Source organism: Macadamia integrifolia, chromosome 1 (genome assembly GCF_013358625.1).
Source record: "Macadamia integrifolia cultivar HAES 741 chromosome 1, SCU_Mint_v3, whole genome shotgun sequence".
NCBI classification, from domain to species: Eukaryota; Viridiplantae; Streptophyta; class Magnoliopsida; order Proteales; family Proteaceae; genus Macadamia; species Macadamia integrifolia.
Genome location: NC_056557.1, coordinates 24838769 through 24865789, shown reverse-complemented (window position 1 = coordinate 24865789; position 27021 = coordinate 24838769). Strand labels below are relative to the sequence as shown.

Genomic DNA, 27021 nt, shown 5'->3' with positions numbered 1-27021 from the left:
ACTCATTTACATTTCATAACATTTGAACATATGTGTTGTATAGGGGCTGTTAGTTGTGATTTCCACAATCTTCCCTTATGCTCACCAAAGAATTTGCAGTAGGCATCTATATCAAAACCTGAAGGCAAAGCACCCTGGTATGCTAACTTCAGTTTCAAAAGGAAATGAATAGCATCAAGGAGATTAAGGAAAATGCATACATGTATTTGAATGAAACCCCCTCGAGGATGTGGTCAAGGCATGCCTTTGATGTAGGAGCAAGAAGTGACCATATAACGAACAATATGACTGAGTCATTTAATCAATGGATTGGAGACTTAAGGAGCAAACCCATTCTCACATTGATTGATCACCTAAGGGTGAAAATAATGGGTAGGCTGCATAGAAGGTATGAGAAGGCAACCATGTGGGAGGGTAAAGTAACACCAAGGGTTATGGTGAAGTTGAACAAGGTTCAGCAAGAAGCAAGGCATTGCAGGTGTCAACCAGCAGGTGAAGGTCAATTTGAGGTCTTAGACAGATTTGGCAACAGATTTGTGGTTAATTTGAACCATTACATATGTGATTGTAGAGTTTGGGAAGGCACTTTTGTCTCCATGCTGCAGCTTCTATATCATACATAAGGGGAGAGTTGGTCAACTATTGTGATCCATTTTTCAGTATTGGAAAATACTTGGATACATATAAAGAGATGATCCATCCACTTCCAGATTTGGCAGTATTGAAGGATGATGCTCCTAATGAGAGAGTACTACCACCAAGTCTGAAGAGGTTACCAGGTAGACCTCACAAAATCAGGAGAAGAGAAGCAGGAGAAGCACTTCCTTCAGATTTCAGGAAGAGATCATCATCAATTAGGTGTGACATCTGCAAGAAGGAAGGACACAATAGGAGGACATGCCCGAGAGTGAAGATGGAGTCAACACATCTCAACGACTAACTAGATCACAAGCATCTATGTCTAGCACAGTGGGATGTTTACAAGACAAGGTATTGACCAAGCAAAAGACCAATCGAGCAAAGAGGACAGCAAGGGAGAGGGAGAAGAAATGAAGTACAAGCAATCTGGATGTTTCAATTTAGAGCAAGAGAACAATATTGTATAAATTTACTTTTTTATGACCTTAAGACAGTTGGATCCATCAGTGTATGGTTTTGGATGTTTTTGATGGGTTTGGTTTTGTGTTAAGATCTATTTCTATTTCACACTATTTGTTGTTGTGTATGGTATAAGTTGTGATGAAAACAGGAATTTGAACCTCTTGGTGCTTCAGGGATGTGTTTTGGATTTTTTTTAATGGTTTATATTGTGATGAAAACAGGAATTTGAATCTCTTGGTGCTTCAGGGATATGTTTTGGATTTTTTTTATATGGTTTATATTGTGATGAAAACAGGAATTTGAACCTCTTGGTGCTTCAGGGATATGTTTTGGATTTTTTTTATATGGTTTATATTGTGATGAAAACAGGAATTTGAACCTCTTGGTGCTTCAGGGATATGTTTTGGATTTTTTTTATATGGTTTATATTGTGATGGAAACAGGAATTTGAACCTCTTGGTGCTTCAGGGATATGTTTTGGATTTTTGTTATATGGTATATGTTATGATGAAAACAGGAATTTGAACCTCTTGGTGCTTCAGGGATATGTTTTGGATTTTTTTTATATGGTATTTACAGGTATTAAATGTCATTTTATAGCCAAAATGCTGCCCGTTTTGAGTCAAAATGCTGCCCGTTTGTTGTCGAAACTTATCACAATGTTAGCACTCTCTCCATCAAAATGATACCCATTCAATTTTGAGGGTCATGATTAATCAATAACTTAGTCATAAGAACAGTGAGAATGAACGATTTCATTTAGTTCAGATTCTTACATACTTGACACAACTTCATATTAATGCTTGTAAAGTCATTTTTTAACACATAGCACTAAACACACCACCACAAGCACACCAATTACAATTTTCATCGTTCTATACGCTTTCTCTAAATACTTAATTCTTTTCTTCAAGCCACGAATATCTTCTTTCATCTGTTGACTTTGGATTCTTTCACCAACAACTGCTTCTAAATTAGTTACAGGGAATGACAAAAATCTTGGTGCAGCTATAGGTTCACACCATGAGAAGTATCGACAACCTCTTGGTGCTTCAGGGCAACAGTAGTACAACATATTTGGGTGCGAACTAGACTCTGAAATTCGCACCAATGCCCTTTTGGGTTCAGGACATTTGCATCTAACATTCACAAACCTTAACCCACTTTGACTGCTGTCATTGACACTCGCAGTAGACATCGGTTATCTGCAAATTAAACATGGTAAGAGTGGATTATTATTACTTAGCATCAAGATTATGAGAAACGCTCAAACACAGGGAACACAAGTCATAGATATTTCCTCAAAGAAAACCCTGAAACTTACAATGTAACTTCACCAGCCTCTTCAAAGCTCTACAAAGCAACAGAAACAACCATATTCATCAGCAGTCAAGCTATTGGAAACAGAACAAATTAAATGACAAAGCAGATTTTACTATGATGGCAAAAGTGATAGTAATTTTACTTGGCTTGTGAATTAACCAACTGGCTGCTTGAATTACAATTGGGGATGCTTTCATTTTAGCTCTAAGATAAAACAATCACTGATCAGAGTCTGATTGTGCGAAGACTTTGATCATTTGGGTGAGCAAAAATGACAACCCATCTCAACAACAATGGTCTTATACTTCAACATCAGGTAATTTTACTAACATAATGGTAGTAAGCTAATTTAAAGTCTAAAAGAAGTCCATGCCAATGACAATATTGTTAAAACCTACTTTTTTTGGCTATTTTCCAAATAGAGGGAGATTTGGAAGAAACCCTTCTAGTTGGTGATCTTGGCGTCTTACAAACTTTTTTCTTGATGTGTGATTTGAGTTTCTCCCATTTTGTTGATAAATTTCTCTTTTACTATCAAAAATGCTTCAGAGAAACAAACTAAAATATGTTCAAATGATTGGGCTTCAGTTATTATATTTCCAGTGATAACAAACTTCTCATTCTGTAGGCATATCATGGGAAATAGGCTTTTTGTATTATGGTTTTGTAATCTCTTGCCATAGCCATAATCCATTTGTCGAATACATGTCGGGCATGGGGTTCCTATTGTCTTGGGATCTCGTCTAGTGGAATGCAGAGTCAAGCATTCCTGCTAATCAAACACATGGACTTGAGGATAAATTGGTTGGAAAATGGTTGAAGATGGGGAAGAAGGCTAAGAACAGGTTCGAATAAGCCAACGATGTATGATTATCCAGGGGTTAATGGGAGGTGCTCACATGAGCTTATAGCTGATACTGTCGCAGTTCACAGGCTTAAGAGATGTGATCAATGGTAGTACTTTCTAAAATTCTTCAATGTCACCAAGGGGCTTCAACCTTCAAAACTGTACAATGGTATATTAACTTGACAAGAAAAACCCTAAATTAGAAAGGAAGAAGAAGAAACCGAACCGTAGGAGGGGAGAATCGCACGCCGGAGGAGGGTAGAATGGGACGCCGTAGGAGGGTAGAATCGCACGCCGGAGGAGGGTAGAATCGGACGCCGTAGGAGGGTAGAATCGCACGCCGGAGGAGGGTAGAATCGGATGCCGTAGGAGGGTATAATCGCATGCCGGAGGAGGGGAGAATCGCATGCCGGAGGAGGGTAGAATGGGACGCCGGTGGGTCTTCGTCTTCTTGTCCGGCCGAGTGAGTGAGAGGAGTGAGCAGTGAGATGAGAGATGAGAGATGAGAGAGGAGAGATGTGAGATGGGTATGGGTTTAGAAGATAGGAAATAAGGGAGAGGGCAATATTGTCCTCTCACTCAGGGTGGGGGTATTTTGGGTATATTAGAAAAAAACTAACCGGTTTTAATTCATTTCTCACGGTCGGCTAACGGCAGGGACCGATTTGAAATTTTTTTAATTTTTAGGGGGTGGCTTTGACGTTTCTAAAAGTACAGGGGGTGGCGTTGAATAACGACCGAAGTTCAGGGGGTGGCAATGCAATTTTCTCTTTATAGTATATGTATGAATTTTTTATGTATGAAAATGATCGGTACGTCAAAGTTGTTTCCAACGAAGGAACATGGAAGGATAATGGGATCTTTTCTATCCACTTTGCTGGAAAGAGATAGTCAAGGGAGGACCATTAGGGGTTCCATCAATATCTCACTCCATCCAAATATTGGGAATGTCATTGACGACTGGATGTAAGTTTTAAAGCATAGTTTCATGAAAAAAGGTTTTAAACATAGTTTCATGTTTACCAAGAAACGTGAAAGTGAGACTCCAGGTCAAGATACTATAGAACCTTTGAGCTCAAGAGCAAGATAAGAGATGATATGGGCCAATTAAGAAGTTGATTTTAGCATGTTATGAAAGATGTTCTTATGTGTGTATAAGAAAGATATGACAATATAAATATATATTGTTGTACTAAGTGTGATTATGTCATGTTCCATTTTATTGAACTAATTTTCTTTAGCTTTCCCCATTATAATTTCATGTATTTCATGTCTCAAAGATTAGGTGTAGCTTGATACAGAGTAAAGAACAATTGAGCAATATTGAAGAATTGTATTTTTGGAGAATTAACTATTTTTATTTGTACTTCGTTCTCCAGAGAATCGATATGTATATGTTGAACAAACGATAAATCGATTGATATGTAGTATGATATTTTATGTATAAATGATGAAATTGATTAGAGTGCGGGAGCATGGAGGACCTCGTGAATAGTATGACGAATAGTAATGGTGGGCCCATGATTAGTTGATCAAAAGTTTCAAGGTTCTAAAGTTGATTGATCGTTTTTATTCAGTTATTCAATGGTGGTCCGAGAGGGCCTACACCCATCTTTAACCCGGATTTGGGAGAGTTTCACCTTTTCAAGGATTTAGTTATCAATATTGGTATAGGTATTTGTTCGAAGCGATCACTTTTATCCTAACTTTTCACAAAAAAATAGATTTTATTTACATTTCTTCCTCTGAAATGATACTGATAACTGATCCAAATAAGATAGATATTGGTATAAATCGACATGGCCGATACAACTGATACACGAAATCTAATACCGATACATAGAACCATGCTCCTTTTAGTTGGGAACTTGAGATAAGCCTGAATTATTATTATTGTTATTATATTATAGAGCCCTTCCTTTTCTTTGGTCATTCAAATTGTCCCACATGCCAACTCTTTTCCGTTCAAAGGTTTTATTAGCCTTATACAATATAAATTCAAGGCATTAACAACACCTTTCACCAATCCAAACAGTTTTAAGTCACGGAGTGATACTTACTGATTGATTAATGAGTCAACCAGCTTGGTGAAAGCAGTCATAGAAGATCCAGAATCGGACCACACGGCCATGGCCTCTTCCTTCATCTTCCGACTTCGTTCTCTAAGCACTCTCCCTTCTTCCGATTCCATCAAATCTGTCACCCTCTTCTCGACCTCCGCCGCACTCACTAACCCATCTTCCGATTCCTCCATCGGCATTGCCAACTTCATCCCTTCCACCAAAAACACCTTATTCATACGTTGCTCGGCATAGAGAGGCCATGCCACCATAGGCACCCCTGAGGACACTGCTTCCAATATCGAGTTCCACCCACAATGAGTCACGAACCCACCCACCGATTCATGACCCACCACTTCAACTTGTGGTGCCCACGATTTCACCACAAGTCCCCTTTCCTTGTTCCGCTCCAAGAAGCCTTCTGGTAACAGGGCCTCCAGATCTGGGTCTTTATTTTCCACCGTGAAGTGTTTGCTATTGTCCTCAGAGACCGGCTTCCGCACAACCCACAAAAACCTCTGCCCACTCTTCTCCAACCCAATAGCGATCTCCCTAACCTGCGCTGTCGAAAACACACCTCGGCTTCCAAAACTCAGGAATACGACGCTTTGACTCGGTTGCCCATCAAGCCATGACATGCAATGACTTACAGCTTCACCCTCATTCTTAGGGGCGGCTATCAATGGTCCGACGCAGTAAACAGGTGGGGTTGGAGCATCTGGTACGCAAAGCCCATCATTGATGGCTTTGATCGATCTAGACTCAAGACACTTAAAGGTGTTCACCATAATTCCCTTTGATCTGCGTAGGTTTAAACCAATCTCTAAGAAGTCATGATAGTTCTGTTCCTCTCGATCCTGTACCCGTTCGGGCAAGTCTGAGGCTGGCATTGGTGGCACGCCCGGGAAGTGGACATGGGTGGTGGATATGTCTTTGAAGCTCTTGGTGGTTTGATTGTGAATAGTTGGGAGATAGAGAAAGAAGGAGAGTGCGACAGCGCCGCTAGTGAAAAAGTAGTAGGTGGAGATGCCAAGATCGGATGCCACACTTAGGGCTGGGGTACAGAACATATCTATGACAAAGGCTCGAACACTAGAGATCTTGGAGATAGTTTGGAGAGCATGGCTGAGATTAGGGTTGTTGAGGTGAATGAATTCTGAACGGATCGATGAACGGTTTAAATTGGAAGAAGGTTTCATGGAAATGTAGGGGAGGTGGTGGAAGGTAATGGAATTTGTGGTTTCCGAGATGTGGCGAAGGAAGGCGGTGTCATCGGGGGTGTCGAGAGGTCCCTCTGCGATGACGATTGTGACAGAGAAGCGGTGGTGGTGGTGGCGGAGAATGAGCTTGCCGAACTCCACCATTGATACGAGGTGGCCAAGAGCCATTACCGGGTATAACACTATAGTGCCCTCCATTTTCCTTCCTTTAGCTTTCTCCTCTTCCACTGGTGTTCCTTCCAATGGTATAATGAGTGTCTTTAAGGGCATGTTTGATAACGTTCTTCCGTTTCTGTTTCAAGGGCCTAAAAGCGTAGAATATAGATACAAAGTCTGGATCAGGTTCATACTGTGCCTGATTCATAGCTGGAATCCACTCAGTTCCTCAAGAAGAGAGAGATTAAGTGGATTCTGAATGTAGATCAAGCACGGGAGGAACTGATCCACACTCACTGTGTAGCATGGATTTAGGGGATTCTAAAAGATCCACGCTTTCCTGTTTTGGTGGGTCGTTCGAGATATTTTTGATGACTTATGTTGTGTAGAAGGGATATCTATATGATCTGATCAATTATGTAAAGCCTACAGTAGCAACGGAATTGAGAATTATAAAATATTCAGAAAAGACAGTTCTTTTTAATAATTTTAGTATTAGCTAGTGATCCTAGCTTGGTGAGTCCTTTTTTCTTTGATGAATTGTTGGCATCAGTCCTATATTTTGTCTTTGTGGATCAAAAGGAAATTTGATCCAGGTTGATCGGATCGAAATGATAAATATCGATCAGTTTTTCCTTTGTTCTATTTTACCCCTAAAACGATACAAGTAATCGATTCTAATCGATCAAGGATCAGATATCAATCTCAATCAATACTAATATGAATAGCCGATATGATCAATCGATACAAATACTTGAAACCATGGTGAATAGTGCCCAAGACATCATTGCATTCATCAGGATTTGAAATCTTTTGTAATTTTTTAATTAATCACCACTTTTGATTTTCTTTTTAAGCTCAAAAGTTTTTAGTTGGAGTTCACATATGTTTTTTTAACACACTTTCTCACTTCCCTTTTCTGCCCTTTTTATCTTAAGAAAAATCCACATGCCCTCATCCTTCTCTCTCTCTCTCTCTCTCTCTCTCTCTCTCTCTCTCCACTTTCCACTTTCCACTTTCCACTTTCCACTTTAATTTCTCTTTCCCTCCTCTCTCACGTTTCAGTCTCATTTTGTGAAATATCTTTTCATATACTGATTCCACGTTGTATCTAACCATCAATTCTAGGGGTTTGAGGACTCGATCACTAATTTTCATATTTGAAGGTCTATTCCAGAATCGACAATAAAATCAGAACCAACAATCGAGCCCCTAAACTTTAGAATTAACTGTTTTGGAACAATTAAATTGTGATTAGTCATCCCTTAATCCATCACCGTTCAAGTCGACTGGTTGTGGATTCGAATATTGGCATACACACTTTCACCCATTGGTCCTGTGAAAGCACCGCTTATCGTATGGGGGCTTATCCTAGGGGCTATGAGCACTACCATGGAGCACCCTTTTTTTTTTAGAAAAAAAAAAAAGAAAAAAGAAAAAGTGAATTGGGATCAATCATTGTTGATCTCAATCCAAATCAGTCGATTCATCCAAGGATTTAAACTCATAATAGGAAATTGAATCGATCTTTGCCATCGATTTCAATCCAAATCAAATCAGAATTGCCTAAATTCGGTCCCTGAAATCTTAGAATCCGCCACTTCAAAATGGCCTAAATCAGAATCGATAATCAATTATATCCAAATTGATGGATTCGACCATGAATTCTATACCCAGAAATTGGCTGATCCTAATCCAAACGTCTACTAACCAATCTTATTGAAAGAGATTGCACAAGGGTTGTTTTTGCTAAGTTTTTGAATAATTTTCATTGATGCATGACTGAGTATATATAGATATTTTATAGGTACAGCTGGGAGATTGAATCCCATTTAAAAAAGTAATTAAATAAAATTACAATTGTAAGAGATAATATTGATGATAAGATCATCAAATTTGAATTTTAAAATTCAAATGAGAAGATTTGGATGAGGTGGATCCTTATCTCCTTCGGATTTGGTGGGTCGGTTATCATCATCCCACAAGCTGAGCGATACTGATCGTAAGCGAAGTTTGTCTTGAAGAAAACAAATCCGAAGAGAGCTGAGTGCTTTTGTGAAAATATCAACAACCTGGTCTTTACTTGAAATGTAACGAATGTCTAGTATTTCTTTGCCTACCAACTCACGGATGAACTGATAATCAACAACTACATGTTTGGTTCTCGCATGAAATACCGAGTTGAACTAAAAGGGAGATAGAAGAAATATTATCACACCAAATAGTCGGGACTTTGGAGAGAGGGCAGTGCAGCTCGCGAAAGAGGGAGCATAGCCAAACAACCTTGGCAACCGTGTTAACTAAGCAACGATATTCAGCTTCGGAAGAGGATCGGGCAACCATTGGTTATTTCTTAGCACTCCATGAAATGGGATTGGAGCCGAGAAATACACAAAAACCACCTGTAGACCGTTGATCAATTAGGCACCTAGCCCAATCGGCATCACAATAGGCTGTGAGGTGGAGCGGGCTTGGTTGGAAATGGATATCAATAGTTATGGTTCCTTTTAGAAAACAAAGAATACGTTATACAGCTGCAAGATGATCTTCAGTGGGTTCCTTAAGGAATTGAGATACTTGATTGACAGAAAATGAGATATCCGAACGGGTGAGAGTGGCATATTGAAGAGTACCAACGAGGTTGCGATAGTGAGTAGGATCAGCTAGGATAGGACTATCATCCAATCCAAGTTTTTGTGATGAAGCCGGGCTAGAAACATGCTTACAACCGGTCATGTTTGCACGCTGAAGAAGATCCAACATGTACTTGGATTGACATGTACAGCTGGGAGATTGAATCCCTTTTAGAAAGGTAATTAAATAAAATTACAATTATAACACATAACGTTGGTGATAAGATCATCAGATTTGAATTTTAAAATTTAATTGAAAAGATTTGGTTGAGGTCGATCCTTATCTCCTTCGGATTTGGTGGGTCGGTTATCACTTATCTCTGCATATCCTCTCCTTCCCCTCCTCCCCTCCCCTCCCCTCCCCTCCCTGGTCTTCCCTATGCATCTCTCTCTCTCAAATATTAATTTGGTACTCGGGAAGCCTTTAAGAGTCTCTCTCCAGCATGGTTTTAGTTCACCGTATCAAAATAAATATTGATGAGTTCCAAAATTTAAACAATATCGATATGTATCGACCGATATCAGTATGGTATCGGTTGAATCAGTCAAAATAGTGCTCCTTCTTGAATTTTCAGCTGATATTTGTAATACATATTGCTGGTATCATATCAGTATCGGCCACGGTCAATCCGATACAACTGTATCAACTGTCTCGAAGCAATGGCAGCTCTATTACCCAGAACAAGATAATATTAAACAACGCTTGACCCCTAGTTAATTTTTCTATATCTTCTCTCTCTCTCTCTCTCTCTCTCTTTTTGCTGCGACTCTCCAAGATTCAAACCCGTGGTTTGAGTCTCACTCCGAGCACAATCTATATTTTTGGAATCCGTATGAAGTTCATATATGAGATTATTATCGTAAGCTCCTGGTTCTAGTATTTGGAATCTACTGAATCTGTACATTTAATGAATTTCAAATGCCAAGACCGGGGCGTATGAGGACAATTTGGTATGTGAACCTGATCCGGCCTAGGAATGTTAGACCACTTGTTTACAGTTACCTTTTAAAACGAATTGATAAAAACGCCTTTCCAGTTTAACTCAACAAAAAAAAAAAAAAAGAGGGTACATAAAAAATAGTAAAGTGAATTAATTCACTTTATGTAGTGATGAGTAGAAGGAACCTTTTTTTTTTTTTTTTTTTAAAGAAAAACTGCGATAAACTGGTATTTTTTTGAAAGAAAACAGAAGTAAATCTATTAATCAATCGGGCCTGATTACTAAAACCTCTCCCCTACCAAAAAAAAAAACCACAAAGTGGTAATCTCTTCCCATTTGTACTCTTATTTGTCTCCGTAATTAGTTCTCAAACGACCATACCAATCTACAATAACAAAATCGTTACTCTACAATCAGTCAACTATAATATTGAATAAATCATTTTCAACTTTGATAAATTTATCAAGTGTTATAGTGATATGGATCCTCCTATCCAACTACTTCGATCATTTCCAAACACCCCATAGCAACTTTACAACATATGATATTATGAGAGTTGATCATGTATGTATGATTCCTCATCCACTCAACTTTTTCCAAAAAAAAAAAAGTTCACTGGTTTCAGAACCATCACATTTAGAAATGGGATAGGTCGGTTTTCAATTTAGCAGGATGGTTCCTAATCCCTGTACTAAATTGACATCCTCAGGTTCAAAACTGGTTTTTAATTTTTCAATTTTTTTCCTTTGAAATATCAATTGGACCATAAATCTTGTCGGTGGGTTTTGATATTGGTTTCTACTATACTAATAAAAACATTAGAGCAGATTCACATGAGGAGAAAAATTACTACAAGCAAACAACATAAAAAAGCAAGAGGAATTCAATGCTGAATTAGGTGCCTTTTTAGTTATTTCTTTTCTCCGACAGAACTATAGAAAAAGTTTATCCATTAGAAATTATTAGGGCATCTAATGTAAATCATACATACTTAGTTGAATCTTCAATTAGGCAATGGTTGTTGGGAACTTAAGACTTGAAGAGAACTGAAATTACAATAACTTCTGAACCAATGGATTCAACATATATAGTTCTCTCAAGATATTTTTACTGTTTCTATCTAGATTTCTTATTTTTACATGTGAAAGTTTATTTAATAGTCATAGATCAGAAAAACCCTGACAAAGCCAAGTAGATTTGAAGATTGGCTCATCCATTTTGAATTGTATGGGTTTTTGTCAATTAAAGTTTCTTTTGATAAAACTGCACTCAATCAGTCGATTCTATATCACAGTTTATTGTTCTAATAATGCAAATAAAATAATCAACTTGCAAGTCATCTACCCCCTTACAAAGGACCCCTACTTATCCAACGCTATACATCTATACCAAGCACATATTTCCAACCATTACAAGAAAAATCCAAAAGTAACATGAATTTGTATCAACAACATAACTGTGTTGTTGATTTAGGTTGAGCCCAACTTGGATGGCACGTCCAATATTAGTGCAACCCTTTACTTCAAGATTGTAAAAAAGCAATTAATTCTGAAATTTATATAGACACTGGATATCGGAATTCATATGATTCACTTCTAATATCTAATTGGAGATCACAGATCACAATCCCCATGAATTTTTGTTAATTAAAGTTTCCTTACTATAGTATTTTTTATGGATAAATGGGACTTGTTCTTCTAGGACTTATCTATTGTTCTAGACTTGTAGTCACTTAATATAATTTTCTTCCTCTCTTTCTATGCCATGTTTGAGGAGTCCAAACTGATGCAAATTTGAAAAAAGAATCCGAAATCAAACAACAAGAAAATATTGTAAAATTTTGACAAGAAAACTTGCTTTTCCAAAATATTTTTGAAATTCTCGTGAGGGCAGAAATATAAACTAAATGTCTACCCGCTTGATGCAGGTCCAACCCCTTCGCAAGTTAAAAGATAGACCAATTCATCAGCAAGGCCAAGCACACAACCTACCAAGTAGACAATTAGCTTGGCATGGCCACACCAGCAGCCAAATTGAGCCTAGATCTCCTTCAATGCTTCTAGTTAGTCACTTTATTATTATTGAGGAAATTATCGATGTGGATAAATCCAACCCATGGTCCATGGTTTGAGGAAGTCCTCATTTGGGATAATTACATTAGGCCCCACATTGCATGGTTGATGGAGGATAGTGAGAGAGTTCACGTTGGATTTTGGATTAAGTACTAGCCATCACTCTAGGACTTATTTTGAATTAAGGAGCAGCCGTCTTGAAAAATTTTCCCGATTTGGAGCACAACCTAGCAGCCTCTTTGTATGTCCTGATGTCAATCTATACATTCTATTATTTTTTAGTTTAATATATTTTTTATTGACTTATAACAGAAAAAAATAAAAAGGTAGTAGCCTCCTTAAGAAAGATAGTCATGCCTTGCCGTATTCTTATATCCCTTGCTTTAATTATTTGGTTTTTTAAGATGGGAAGTCAATTCATCAATTGAAAAAGGAAATCATTATTACTAACCATATTCATGAATCTATTGAGGAAGAGTCCCACTCACTACCTAAACTTCATTAAAAAAAAAAAGAACGAGATTCAAAGTATCTTATCTATGATCACTTTATCATAATAGTAAAATAGTAAAAGAGAGTTTAACTTTTGATAATCTATTGAGGAAGAGATGCACCAACTACTCAAACTTCATAAAAAAAAATAAAAAATAAAAAAATAAAAAAAAATTTTAAAATGCGAAGGGGAAGTCATTATTACCAAGCATATTCATGAATTTATTAAGGAAGAGACGTATTCAATAATCAAACTTCTTTTCAAAAAATAAAATAAAATAAAATAAAAATAAAAGAGAACAAGATTTAGAAATTTACCTATAATCACTCTATCGTAGTAGTAAGATAGTAAAAGAAAATAAAGTCTACTACAACTACTTAGATCATGGAGATCTTAGTCCCAATGTAGTGAATAATACTGTAATCCATTTCTGAAGAAAAATAAGAAAATGCTCTAATCCATTGCCGAAGAGAAAAAAATCAGACAACTGAAGTCAAATACTTTGTGTGCTAGTGCTTCCTGGAAGAAGGGTTTGACCATGCTCTTTTGTGTGTGTGTGTATGAGAGAGAGAGAGAGAGAGAGAGAGAGAGAGAGAGAGTTCTAAGTTTGAAAAGAAAAAATTAAAGAGTTATTAATGATAAAGATGCTAAACGAATTAGAAAACGAGAGAATATTTTATCAAAAAATATTTGAGGAGAGAGGCTAGAAAGATATAGATTGTGATAAGATTTACCAACCAAGAAGAAAAAAAATAGAGAGTATGGGTGGCGTAGGGCCCACACCCACTCACAAAACCTTTTTTCCCATATAAATCTGTGGGAAAAGGTTGGGTATGCTGCCGATATCAAGTATGCTAGCACCCATTGTATCTATCTCTCTTCTCTTTTTCTGAAATGACCTTTATATCCTTTCTGAATGATACTCCATCATGTGTTCTTATTGGTGCTATCCGTTAGCATATTTGATATCGACGGCACACCTATCTCTCTCCCTAAATATATATAGTGGAAAAAAAATTTCATGTCTAGAGTGCAGCTCCTACACCAGAAACCATGTGTCTATCTTTTTCTTCCTCCCTATAAAATGATGGCATCCCCACCCACTATGTTTTGAATCAGAAAGAAGTCACCAGTTGGGTCTCGCCCAGGTATAAGAGTAGTGTACCAAGACAGAGAAAATAACCCCATATATATATATATATATATATATCTTTTTTTTAAGGGCAAAACAACACCATATGTTTTTATGTGGATTACGTCGTGGTACTAGGTTTTTTTTTCTCTTTTTTTTCAAAAAAAAAAAACTAGGTGGGTGGGTTTGGATACTGGATTATATTTTTTCCACTTTTAATATATATTCAGTATTGAATCTTGAACGTCTAGCGGCTTTCAACAATTTCTTTTTTAATTTTCCATAAAAATGGAACAAAACCAACAGAAAACAGTGTTACAAAGTTCTCTTATAAATTGGGCTCCTCTTCTTCAATATATCAGTTCCACACACACACACACACAGACAAAGAGAGAGAGAGAGAGAGAGAGATGTCTAGGGTTGCAGGTTCATCTTTTTCTCTCAGAGCGCACACATCTCATGAAAGAGGTAGTGAGCCTTTTAGTTTTTGTTTCCTCCTTTTTTTCCATTTTACATGCAACGCATGAATCTTCAAACAGTATTTGCTCTTTGTTACTGAACCTGAAATTACTGAAATTTTCTTTCTGTTAGGTTGGTTGACGAGGGAGCCTAAATCCTTGAAAAGAAGTAAGTATCAATATTTTCTCTTCCTATAACTTTTTTTTTAATTCCTTCGGTTTGTGTTTCATGCCTGTAGTTTTGGTTTGATGGAAAATGTCTGGTTTTTATGTTTAAAAAAATTTGATATCTTTATGGATAATCTTCTTTCAGTGTGTGATTTAGGTTCTCGTACGAGAACCATTCTCGTATAATTTTTATCCCACACATGGTATCCTTCTCCTATCGTGGATTCCATGGATTGTATTAGAATAGTATTCTGGTAAACCTGATCCAGGTTCTCTTTCACAGCACTATAGATTATATTTTCTTAAAAAGATAGAGAAAACAGATCCAACCGAAAGCTGCCCACTCAGCATCGCCGGCGACCCTTGGTGATGACTGAACTGATGAGAACGGAGACGGAGAGCTGATGAATGAAGAAGAAGATACCGAATCACGAAACGGCCCCGTTTTGCCGCTTCTCTTATTGTTACCATTTGGCTTCATCAACGGCGGGAAGCTACCGGCTGAACCAGTAATCACTTCTACAGAATTGGGCCAATCGAATCGAAACCGATCGGACCTTAACCGGCTTGACAAGGACCATGATCTTGTGGTTGACCGGATGGAGAGGGAACCCACCTCTTGTGGAGGGTAATAGTAGTTTCCGGCACCGGCAGGTGGAGGCAAAAGCTTTGGGGAGGGTTTAGGGGAGGGTTTAGGGGAGGGTTCAATTGCTTATCTCAATTCGCTACTCACGGGGTTTGATGACAATGATAGAAAACACCAAAATTAAATTGACCCTTTACATAGGAAACAAAACCAAAGATTAAAGTATTGGTATCGATCACCGTATTAATTGATCAAAATTAAGATACGTATCAGAGAGTATCACATCGTATCAGATATACGCTAAGATAAGATAAAGATATGCACATAAATGTATAAGAAACATTTTCTTAAACATTTTTTCATAAAAAAAATTATTAAAAAAATCTATTGATAACATGTATTATGCATAAATACTAAATTGAGGGTATCGCACTAAGAATTCAAGGTTTATAATTGTCCCACAAATGTAATATCCTTGTTCCCAACCTTGATTCCACTTTAGTTGGAGAGAAATATGACTGGTAGCAACTTTAGAACCAAAATCCCTCAAAAAATCATGTTTTTTTCTGAAAAATTATCCATTTTGGCTATTATATGACCGTAGCGCATTGTATCGGTACATACCGATAAGTATTGAAACTCATCGATATATACCGATCGATACATACCGATTGATACATTCCGATACTCACTGATACATAATAAACGATACATACCAAAACGTACATTTCATCTCAATTTTTTTTATTTTTCATAGAGTATCGGTACATATCGTATTGTATCGGTGATGTATCGATGCATATTGGTATGTATAGTAGGATATATATTGTTACGAAAGAATTTTAAAAATTTTATGTATCGTATTGGTGTGTATCGTATTGATCGATTAAATTTAAGATACATATCAGAGGGTATCGTATTAGTATCAGAGATACTTTAAACCATGAACAACATATGATTAGGGGAGATTTGAATGGTGGTCGATCTCTGATCATGGCATGGTATTTTGAAGAAAGTGGAAATATTCATGGTATGTGGATCATATTGTCTAAAATCTAGACCAGTTACAGAACCTTGAAGTGTCTAGACTGATTTGGTCTAGTTTTGGTCAGGCCAGTTTTGCAACTGTTGTATACGCCTTAGTCTAACCACACATGCACGGTGTCAAACGGATGGTTGGGTCCGGTTACGAGCAGAAAAGGAGTGTGGTCTATAGAAACCAATCAAAACCGAAATTTATCGGTTTGATTGGTTTTGATATGTTATTGGTTCAACTCTTCTTATCTAGTGATAATCCTTAGTTTTTCAACTATTATGTAAGTAATTAATACTTAATTAACCGTAAGTAAGTAATTTGGGTATATTAAACTTGTCTTGGTGGTTCTGGTTCTAGTGGCCAGTTCCTTATTGGGCTTTTGTTTCTAAATTTGCTGGGAAACCTGTTCAAGAACGGTCCGGTTCCTGTCTTACAATAATAAACCCCAGAACCAGCTTTCAGAGCCATCCCATCTAGGAATGGGATCCGTCAGTTTCGGTTTAGAAGAGCAGTTTCTAATTCCTGTCCCAAATTGACATCCTTAATTAAGATTCAAAATGGGTTTGGATTTTCTTTTTATTTTATATTAATTGGGCCATGAATCTTGTTGGTGGGTTTGATATTGAATTTTTATATATATAATATAATATTAAGGAAGTGTTTGGTGGAGGAGAATGTGTTCTACACTTGTGCGAGAGCCAATATGAGCACCCAAAAAAGTATTCATAAATATATATATATATATATATATATCTATATATATATCTATACATATGTGTGCTTGTCCTCCCGTTATCCACGATCTCTTCTCCAATCTATACTCTCTTCTCTCTCCCTCCACTTAAGATGCTATTAAATTTTTCGAGTTTGTTTAATAATAAATTAATAATAAATCTTTATGAATGAATAAGAGAGTCAAACATAGTGCAGCTCCTAACTAGCACCCATGTGTCTATCTTTGTGTCCTCCCTATAACATCCCTGTCCCTTGATTTCAACTAAAAGAAAGACATTATTGGGTTAGTTGTAGGAGCCTTGTTCTACAGAGGAAACAACCCATATATTAATATGAATTAGGTCGTTGTTGTAGGTGTGTGGGTTTCCATACTGGATTATATTTTTCCATTTTAATATATATATATATATATATATATTCAGGAATAAATCTTGTCTGATGTTTTCATTGGCTATGGATCTTGTGGGGTGAGTTTTGATTTTCAATCGATTATTTTGTTCCATTTTATAATATGGAACTATAAATATTTTTATAAAAATATAGAGAACATGGAGAGAGTAAATGCCCGTTTGATAATATTTTTGCTGTTTCTGTGTCAAGAAACGGCAGAAACATAAATTTTTGTCTCTAGGAACAGAAACACTTTTGTAGGTGTTTGATAAATTTCCGTTTCTAGGAACAGAAATGGTTTTGTAAGTTAAGCTCCACCGGTGATTTCAAAGGCGATACGGCATTGTTCGAGAGAGAGAGAGGCAGATTTCATAGGCAATATGTGAGAGAGAGGCAGATTTCACCACAGTATTTGCGTCCTTCCCTCGCAGTCCTAGCCACAGCTGTTTGTGCATCTCGGTCCACTCTCGATTGAGCTGAGCAGAAGCGGAAAATTTAGCAGAGCTCTAGATCCACGCATCCTATAAGCAGCACGATCGTAAGTCAATGCAGCATCCTTAGCCGTCTCAAACGTACCAAGCCAAACTCTAGCACCGTTCTTTCCTGGATCTCTGATCTCCGCCGCAAATTTCCCCCATGGCTGTTGTCTTACTCCTCTGTAATGCTTCCCCTTTGACGGAGCCACAACTAGAGCAATCACTAAAGTCGACTTCTCTGGTACCATCAATGATGCCGTAGTCACAACTGATGAAGCCCTAGCCGAAGCCGTCAGTTGTGCCTGAAACATGCAGCCAAAAGTTGATTCCTGAGGCTCTGCTTTTCCGCTCCTCTCCTCATCAACCTAGGGTCTGCCGTCGATTCTAGTGTCCTCTTCCATGAGAAACTTCTCTACCTTGAAGCCCTCAACATTGATTCCTCCAAAGCCCTCAAGAAGAACCAAGATTTCCGCTCAACGCTGGTCAACTCCCTCAAGTCCGTCGAGAAACGTCTATACTCAATGGGCATCGAATGCTTGGATGTCAGTGTCGAGTGAATAATGTTGGGTTTGGGGGAAAAAAAGGTCCACAAGTCTATTTCCAGAAACGACGAAACAAGTTCTACTTGTTCCGTCATTTTTGTTTCTTGAACAAGAAATAGATATAAATTGCTATTTTTGTTTCTGTAATTTGGTGAAACGGAACAGTTTTATCAAACGCTTTTTGTTTCGTTTTTGTCGTTTCTTAACACAGAAATGGTAGAAATGCGTTTCTTGAAACGTTATCAAACTGGCCCTAAGAGATGAAGGAGACAGAAAGAAGTGGAGTAGATTTAAAATGTCTATCCGATCTTTTAAATCTCTCGATGCTTGTCGTTTTTTGGTGGGGATAGTTTACTGATTTCTTAGGTACTCATTAACCTCAGTTAATATTATCCTCTTTGATTCTTGAGTCTCAAGGTTTTAAAATGTATTGTACCATACTAAGAAGGTTAAAGGTTATCAACTAATCCAACAACTTTCTCCTAAGCAATGTAGGACTAAAGTTTGCATACCTTCATCAATCTTTCAAATCCTTTGATACTAAGCCGTCTCTTGATGAAAACCCCTCAATAGTTGGTCTGATATACTTTCTTTTATCTTGCTTGTCACAATTGAGGATTAACAAATAATTAATAGTAACAATTTACAAATGGCCTAGCTAGGTTTGTGAAGTGTCATTGTTTATGAGATGGACATGGTATCATGTTCAACATGGTGTGACTATTTAAATTAAAAGGGAGAAAGCAATTACAACGATGTTGTACGTACTCTGTCGTAAAAAGAAATTATAAACCATGGATTACATCTAATTATATCCCCAATAAAATAATCTAAATATCCTCTGAAGAGTTCAAACTACTAATGATTATGGCTTAGTCTCAAAAGAGACATTTGGGACAGGAAATTTTTGCAGCTAAAAAACTAATCATAATCAAATATTATTAGCGATTGTAAATAACAGAGTCACAAAAATTCATCTTGAAAGGCCCATTTGTTGTAGTGGTGACTAAGTTATAATGACTAAGAGGTTGAATTTGTAACCGAAACCTAGGTCAACTAAAACTATACTGAATCAAAGAACAAACGGTACAATTTTGGTATGAAGAAAAGTAATCTTCTTAGATACGGTACAATTATGGTTTCTAAGGTAAATCCATTTGAGATTTTTTTCCGATTTTTATAACCCAAGATGTAAGTTGGGATGCACAAATGAGACCTAGATACAGATTTTCATAATTTGTTTTTAAGTTTATTTTCCTTTTGATTGGAATGCTATTATGCTGATGACAACGCTTAACGTGGATTAGTATCTCAATGATTGTTTTTATTTTCTCTCATTCTTTGATAATTTTTATATTAACAAAGTTCATTTCGCTGAATCTAAGCAAAAAAAAAAAAGTACTGAACCGTATCAAATTGTCTATTTCCGAACCAAAGTAAGAATACACAAACATATAATATAACCCACATCGCTTTTTATTTTTTATTATTATTCATTTGCAGCAACAGAAACTTGTCAAGCCAAATAGAAACCGAAATCATACCAAACTAGGCCAATATGAATTCAGTACTGAAAATAGGTTCATAATCTCGAAATGATACCATTTTCGCTTGTACATTCTCTACCTTAAACTATACTGAATAACCAATAGTGAACCGATTGACACCCTTTTAAATGGATTACTACTAAAGAGATATATAGCAATAGAATATTGTCTACCCCTGTAATTTTTTTTTTTTTTTTGATAAGCACCACGTTTAGGATAATATTGCTGCTAGTTTGTGTGGGAATGTTTCTTTATTTAAAATTTATGATATATGAATGTAAGCATATAGTATCTTAATTATTATTATTTTTTTATTTTTTTTTCTAATTTTGTAGGTTCTGTCTTAACGTTTCAAGGGCAAGTGAAGTTTAAAAACAATATTGAAAAAAAATGGCATTCCACTCAACACTTTCAATGTTGTTCCCAAAGATCCTCAACTTTAGTTAATAACGAAGGAAACGCGGAGAAGCAATCTTTCAAGCAAGACAGGCTAGAACATGATTATCCATCCAAACATGAGGATGCTTATAAAGGACCATTGGGAAAAATATATGCATTTTACAGATTTACTCGTCCATATGCTGTCATGGGCACAGTAAGTTTTAAATCACTAACCCTTAACATGTGACTTCAAAATCAATTAACTTCTTTAACTTGATAATGAAGGTTCTTTAATTTATGTCATTTTGAATTATCAGGGTCTGGCAGTAGCATCTGCTTCTTGTCTTCCAGTAGAGACAATCACTGATTTGTCTCCAACATTTTTCCTAGAAGTACTAAAGGTGAGGATATGAACCTAACTATAGTGGTTGTGGAAGTGTTTATATATATATATATATATATATGGAAAAGGTTGTGTATGCCATTGGCATATCATAAGCTAGCACCGACTGTGACTATCTCTCTCTTCCCCTTTTTATATGAACCTCATATCCTTCCTATATGATACTTGATCATATGCTCCTCCTGGTGCAGTGCCCACAAACTTACCGTATATCGGCGGCATACTTATCCCTCTTCTTTATTAAAGAGGAAAAGAGTAGGAGAGAGAATGTACAACAAACACATGCTCTGAGGCCTATAGAGCCAACTCAAGGAGGAGGCATGTAGAATTGTCCCAGTTGGTTCGGTCAACTTTTAGTAGTTTCTTCAAATTTTTGCATATACTGGGTTATATTGAAATTGGACCAATACATTGTTTGGTCTACAAAATGAAAATCGAAATTGATAGCTAGACATTAGTCCAATGGTTGGTCCCGATCTTGGTTACGATTTTGTATATATAAAAATAGGCAAAAAAGAAAGCCTAGAAGGCAGCATTTTGCATCTACACCCATAGGAGGGGCGCAATGATCGCCCCACTCCAATGAAAAATAGAATTTTCCTACTATTGATACTTCTGCTTGTGCTTCTATTGGTTCCCACAGTGGTGCAGAGGCCACCAGTCTTTTAGGGATCCCACTCCGATTAAAATAAGAGCCCAAAATGATAAGGGTTTCTGTTAGTCTTATCAGCTGGTCTGGTCCAGTGGTTTTTTTTTTTCAATCCAACCGGTCAGTTTTGGTTGGCCTTATTGGCCGATCCGATCAGTTTTGATCTCTTATCGATTTCTAAAATCAAAACTAAAACTGAAGTGATAAAAGAGTTCGGTCAGTCGTCGGTTTTGGTTATCTCTGATTGGTTTTGATCAATTTAATCCAATTGATCTGATTTTTGACAACCATAGATAAGATTTTGAATTAATTGAGGTATAGGGCATGCATCAACTTTTGTTTTTTGGGCTAGAAATAAACAAAAGAAATTCCTTTGAGCTTGTTATTGGTATTCATACCATTGTCTTTATTTTCAGGCTATGATTCCACTAGTATTGGCTAACATTTATGCAGTTGGAGTGAATCAACTATATGATATAGAAATTGACAAGGTGAGTGTAATTTGTTAATTTTTATATTCGCATGGCAAAATTATAAGAGACTGAGCCTTTATATGAATCATGCAAATGGTACTTTTTCATGGTTTAAAGGTTATAGAAAAAAAAATTAATATATTAAGGGAAAAAGAACGCTAATTGATCTTGTTCCGTATGTCTTCTTATGGGGTCCAATGAAAAGACCCCATATCCCCTGCGTGCTCTATGATGAATATTTATATGTGTTCTCCCATTAGAGGGCGTAGAAAACACGATGAGTTACTATTCTTTCTCCCTATAATATATTTGTTTGAAAGATTGTAGAGAAAATTAATATAATACATTTATAACATTATTTGGTCACCTTTGGTTTCCTTTTGTCCTCATTACTTCTTCACATTTTTTATCCGTGTAGGCTAACAACAAACATCTTCCAATTGCTTCTGGAGTCTTCTCAGCTGAAAGTGCCAAGGCCATTCTTTGGACAGTCACATTGTTGGTAATATAAGTCTTGGTAGACAAATAGGTTAAGAGATTTAAAAGTTTGCAAACTTTGATTTGCCAATACTTTGTGCTAATTTTTTTTTTAATATACAATTAAAGTTCCTCATACAAGATTTTGTTTTGGCTATATTTGTAGAGCCTTTCAATGGGAATCATGTCTCAATCCTCAGCAATTCTCTGCGGCGTTCTTGCTTGCTTAATATATGGAACTATATATTCAGTTGATGTATGTCACCCTTATCCATTTTCAATGCTTGATTAGTATCATTTGCCCAACATACATATCATATAAGGATAAGTAAAATAAGGGAGAGAATTTTTTGAACAAGCGGCATAGAAGAGCGCACCAATAAGGTGCAAGAAAACAGTATCATACATTGGAGGGTAACAAGGTCATTCCATGTGAGGAGAAGAGAGTAGACACTGATGTGCTTGCACACCCCACCATAACAGCTCAGGGAACCTTTTCTCATAAAATAATAGAGAGACTGGGAAAAAGAAATAGATTTATTAAAAATATTGAATGGAAAAAAAAAAAATTCAATAAAGGGAGTATGGGTAAAAAACATAAAATAATTACTAGTATTGCATGCTAATTTGAAAGTGTATATATTGATAAAATTTATTTCTTGATTCTATTTTCTTTGTTAGCTTCCTTACCTTAGGTGGAAAAGAGATCCTATACTCACTGCTGTATGCCTTGGATTTTGGAGGGGTATTGGTAGCTTTATACCCTTCTTTATACATTCTCAGGTAATAAAACCTTTTATTTTTCTAATTAAAAATTTTACATTATATTTTATTTTATCTGATTTTGAAAGACGTTTTTGGATGAATGATGATTGCCATGAAATATACAGAAATATATACTGGGGAAACCAATAATTATTACAAAGTCATTGATATTTGCTTCAGTGGTAATGGCTCTACATGGTATTGCTGTCGCAACATTCAAGGTAATGTGCCCAATAACTCTACGAACTCATGATAAGAAAATTTCAATCTATTAATCTTGGGATTGTTTTAATTATCACATGCAAATGAATAATTTGACTGAAAATAAAAAATTCAGCTTTAGCAAGCTTCACATGATAAAATAAAATCGAATTGATATTTTTTATTGTTTTAAATACCACATACTGTGAAGGCTATAGTGTTGAAGATAAACTTGCAAAACATGATGTAACAAACAAACTTGGACTGCTTGGGTTTCTTTCCAATTGATGGTCATACCAAAGGTGAAAGAGTAACTCAATAGTGTTTTCTCTCATTCTTTGATTATTTTTATGAATAAATTTTTTTTGTTGATCCGTAGCAAAAAAAAAAAAAAAAATACAAGTGAACAACTTCATTTGAAATCAAATTTTTAATGAAACATTTTTTTTTTTTGGGAAATGTAGACAGAAAAAATCCACTACAAGTTCCTCAATAATAGAGGTGATATAAGAAGATGGGGATTCCCATCCCAATTCATTACAGATTTAAAATTATTTCATTACAGATTTAAAATTAATGTAACTACTGAGAGACATTTTTTTATCATGTGTATATGCATAATGAATACTTAAATTAGTATAATTAATTAAAGCACCTCTACAATCCAATGGAATATGTTTTAGTTATGGACAAAAGAACCCTACCAACTTGATGGAGGAAATGTCAAACTCACGGACTAATGAGAGCATAGGCAGGAGCATCTTTAGCGCACACAAGGGGCAGCGTGGTCATTTTATGCCCCACTTATCTTTGGATGTTTTTTCTTTTTTCCTTTTACTTATTAAGTCTATTTTCCTGTTCTTAATTGCAAAAAACAACAACCTTTTCATTTTTGTCAACAACAACTGAATTCTATTCTCATTCAATAGTGCAAAAATTGGCTCTCCATAAGTCAAGTCTTCTAACTCAAAAGTAAATGCCTAGCACAGCTGAGGAGCTGTGGTGTGCAAAATCCCACGCTCACCAAGAGATCTGGATTTCGTGCCTCCTGCCTGTTATCTACTTCTCCTCCCTTTTCCCATTCAATAGTCCAAAAATTTTGCTCGCCAAGTCTTCTAATTCAACAACAATTGTCTAACTCAGTTGGTGAACTGTGATGTGCAAAAAACCCAAGTTCTAGGAGATCCAGAGTTCGAGCCTCCTGGATGTTATCTACTTCCTCTCCATATCTATCCAAAAAAAAAACTTCTAACTCAGAGGGGAGGAAAGAGACCAACATTTTGCATTGGGCTTGACAAGTCTTTATTTCCCCTTACAGTCAAAGAGATTGCTAAGCTCTTATTTCCTTTAATTGGTGCTCGTCTCCTACTTTCAAACTCTAGTCTTGATCATATCATCGAATAGTTCCCATGCTCTTAAAACAATTTTTTTAATGGACCCATTTTGCATTTAATTAACTTAGCTAGTTTCCCTCTTATGTACGAAACCATTATATGGTGTCTCGTTGGTGTGCTCCTCTATGCCACTTGTTTGGAGAATCTCTCTAATTTTCAAATGTTTTGAGAATCTTAATTTTCCAAATATTCCACATTACCTTCTTTAAATTCTAAAGGATATTATGTATAATAATATATGGGTAAAAATATATGGATAGAGAGAATAATATTTGATTTTTTTTTCTCCTCTATTTGTTCACATAGAGCAACAAAGTTTTTTCAATCTAAAATGCATTAGTAATTACTATTGGACTTCATTATTATTCTATTATATATTGGAAAATTTGCATGTCTAAGAGGATCATTTCTTCTTTTATATCAATAATATTCCTGTTGCAATTCACAGGATGTGCCAGATGTAGATGGAGATAAAGAAAATGGCATTGCCACCTCTAGCACCAAGCTTGGCAGAGAAAGAGTTAGTACAAATTTCATTTTTTTTCCATTTATATATAAATAGATTATCCGATCTTCATACTCAATTAATGACTCTAAGTTATCCAACTTTAAGTATCTAAACAATACTAATGATTATGTGGTGTGGTATTATTTTACTAATTAAATAAACAATTAGCTATTTCACATGTATGAGGGAAACCCATAATGTAAAAAAAATTATATATTTCCAAATAGACATTGGGTAATTTTATATTACATTTGAGAGAAAGATGTAGATAGAAATATTTTTTATTTTTTATACTCTTATTAGGAGCTTTTTTATGAATATTAATAAATTATATTAGATAATATTGCAAAAATAATTTTGGTTGCATATCACAACCTTGTAAAAATAATGTTAGCAAATATATCCCCTTCACTATCATTGTTATCTTTACTCACTTTTAAGTAAATTAACATAACTTAATGCACACAATATGAAACAGGCATTCTCCTTCGGCATTAGCATCCTTTTGATTGCTTATGGTCTTGGAGTGATAATGGGAGTTTCGTCTTCTTCATCTTTACTGTTCAAACTTATCACGGTATGTAATTTACTATATTTTCTATTTTTAATTTCACTAGGATTCATACAATTTTTCCTTTATTAACTTGATATCCTAACAAACTTATTGGATGTAGATACTGGGTCATTCTGGCATGGCTGCTGTTCTTTTGCTTCATTCTAGGACTGTTGATCTTATAGATCAATTATCCACACAATCATTTTACATGTTCATATGGAAGGTAAGTTGCATTGTTTTCACAAAACATTATGATGTACAAAATGGTTCAACATTTTTTATTAATGGAACCACAACACTATATCTTCCAATACTACACAGGCAGCATATTTCTTCTTCTTCTTCTTCTTCTAATAAAAGCCATACTTCATTACCTAATTAAAATTTTAAAATTGATGATATTTTGCTTTAGAAGGACCCAAATGCAATTTGAAATAACCCTCTTACCATATGATCAAAGAGTATTTAAGAAATTTTATTATTTATCTTGAATGTTTTCTACTTTAAATTTTTTTTTTTTTAAGGATTTTGGAGCTATAACTCTGGTGATATTTCAAGAAAATCTCCTACATCTACCTCCCCACTCCTCTCCGTGAAGGCAAAACTTGATCCCCATACACAGTGACAACAAGCCACACCCTTAGGCTATGTTTGGTAACCAAGAAATGAAAATAATACAAAAAAATAATAATAATAATAATAAGACAAAAAGGAATGACTACACAATGATTTTCTGTGTCTATCTTTCTTTTCAAATTCAAAATTTATTAAATTTTTTATTTTATTTTCTTTTCTCTTTTCTTGGTTACCAAACATAGCCTTACTGTTGTGCAATCTGACATTTTCATGAATTTGAATATATTTCTTTCTTTTGGTTTTTTTACCGTAAAACAAATAGAGCCATAGGTCTCTAGGTTTGTCCTAAGAAGGTAATGGGAATTGCCTATTTTTCGTATTTCTATCTTTTTTGCTTTCTCAATACATACATACAACTTAGGGGGGGGGGAATGTTAGAAATTGTGAGTTTGTTGCTGCATTTCATGACAAAAAAACATTCTCTCTTTGCAGTTAGTTTATGCTGAGTACCTCCTCCTTCCATTTGTACGCTGAGAAGAATATCTAGTGAAGAACAAGGTAAAGGGGCTGATTGTGTATGTCCTATAGTCTTTATATTGCCCTCCTTTCATTTTTTTTTTTTTTTTTTTTTTTTTTCATTTTTACACTGAGAAGAATAACTAGTAAGAGTTTTAATTGGTAATGTATGCTGGATTTTATTATAAATCCGTATATAGTATTGT

The 27021-nt window shown here is 35.8% G+C and overlaps 3 protein-coding genes across 3 annotated transcripts; 1 reads left to right on the top strand and 2 right to left on the bottom strand.

Moving 5' to 3' along the window:
• Nucleotides 1–2106: 2106 nt before the first annotated feature.
• On the bottom strand, nucleotides 2107–6996 carry LOC122082444 (UDP-glycosyltransferase 88F4-like). Its single transcript, XM_042650011.1, has 3 exons — nucleotides 5332–6996; nucleotides 2426–2454; nucleotides 2107–2306 (listed from the first exon to the last, which is right to left on the bottom strand). Exons 1-3 carry the CDS (start codon nucleotides 6819–6821, stop codon nucleotides 2257–2259), a joined length of 1569 nt encoding a protein of 522 aa, XP_042505945.1. The 5' UTR covers nucleotides 6822–6996; the 3' UTR covers nucleotides 2107–2256.
• A 10788-nt stretch (nucleotides 6997–17784) lies between these two features.
• On the bottom strand, nucleotides 17785–18138 carry LOC122072289 (ethylene-responsive transcription factor 1A-like). Its single transcript, XM_042636876.1, has one exon. The coding sequence runs from the start codon at nucleotides 18136–18138 to the stop codon at nucleotides 17785–17787; it is 354 nt and encodes a 117-aa protein (XP_042492810.1).
• A 2119-nt stretch (nucleotides 18139–20257) lies between these two features.
• Nucleotides 20258–27021, top strand: LOC122093628 (coumarin 8-geranyltransferase 1b, chloroplastic-like). The gene is made up of 11 exons (XM_042664028.1): nucleotides 20258–20511; nucleotides 20615–20698; nucleotides 21766–21840; nucleotides 22241–22324; nucleotides 22466–22555; nucleotides 22981–23082; nucleotides 23190–23285; nucleotides 25108–25179; nucleotides 25646–25744; nucleotides 25842–25946; nucleotides 26792–27021. Exons 1-11 carry the CDS (start codon nucleotides 20503–20505, stop codon nucleotides 26831–26833), a joined length of 858 nt encoding a protein of 285 aa, XP_042519962.1. The 5' UTR covers nucleotides 20258–20502; the 3' UTR covers nucleotides 26834–27021.

Bases quoted from the DNA above. Each gene is read 5' to 3' on its own strand.
- LOC122082444 (XM_042650011.1), bottom strand. From the start codon at position 6,821: ATGCCCTTAAAGACACTCATTATACCATTGGAAGGAACACCAGTGGAA. The intron at 2,455-5,331 runs GTAAGTATCACT...GTTGCTTTGTAG, and splicing joins GTTGACTCATTAATCAATCA to AGCTTTGAAGAGGCTGGTGA. The intron at 2,307-2,425 runs GTAAGTTTCAGG...TTTAATTTGCAG, and splicing joins GAGGCTGGTGAAGTTACATT to ATAACCGATGTCTACTGCGA.
- LOC122072289 (XM_042636876.1), bottom strand. From the start codon at position 18,138: ATGTTTCAGGCACAACTGACGGCTTCGGCTAGGGCTTCATCAGTTGTG.
- LOC122093628 (XM_042664028.1), top strand. The intron at 21,841-22,240 runs GTGAGTGTAATT...TTATCCGTGTAG, and splicing joins ATGATATAGAAATTGACAAG to GCTAACAACAAACATCTTCC. The intron at 25,745-25,841 runs GTATGTAATTTA...TATTGGATGTAG, and splicing joins TACTGTTCAAACTTATCACG to ATACTGGGTCATTCTGGCAT.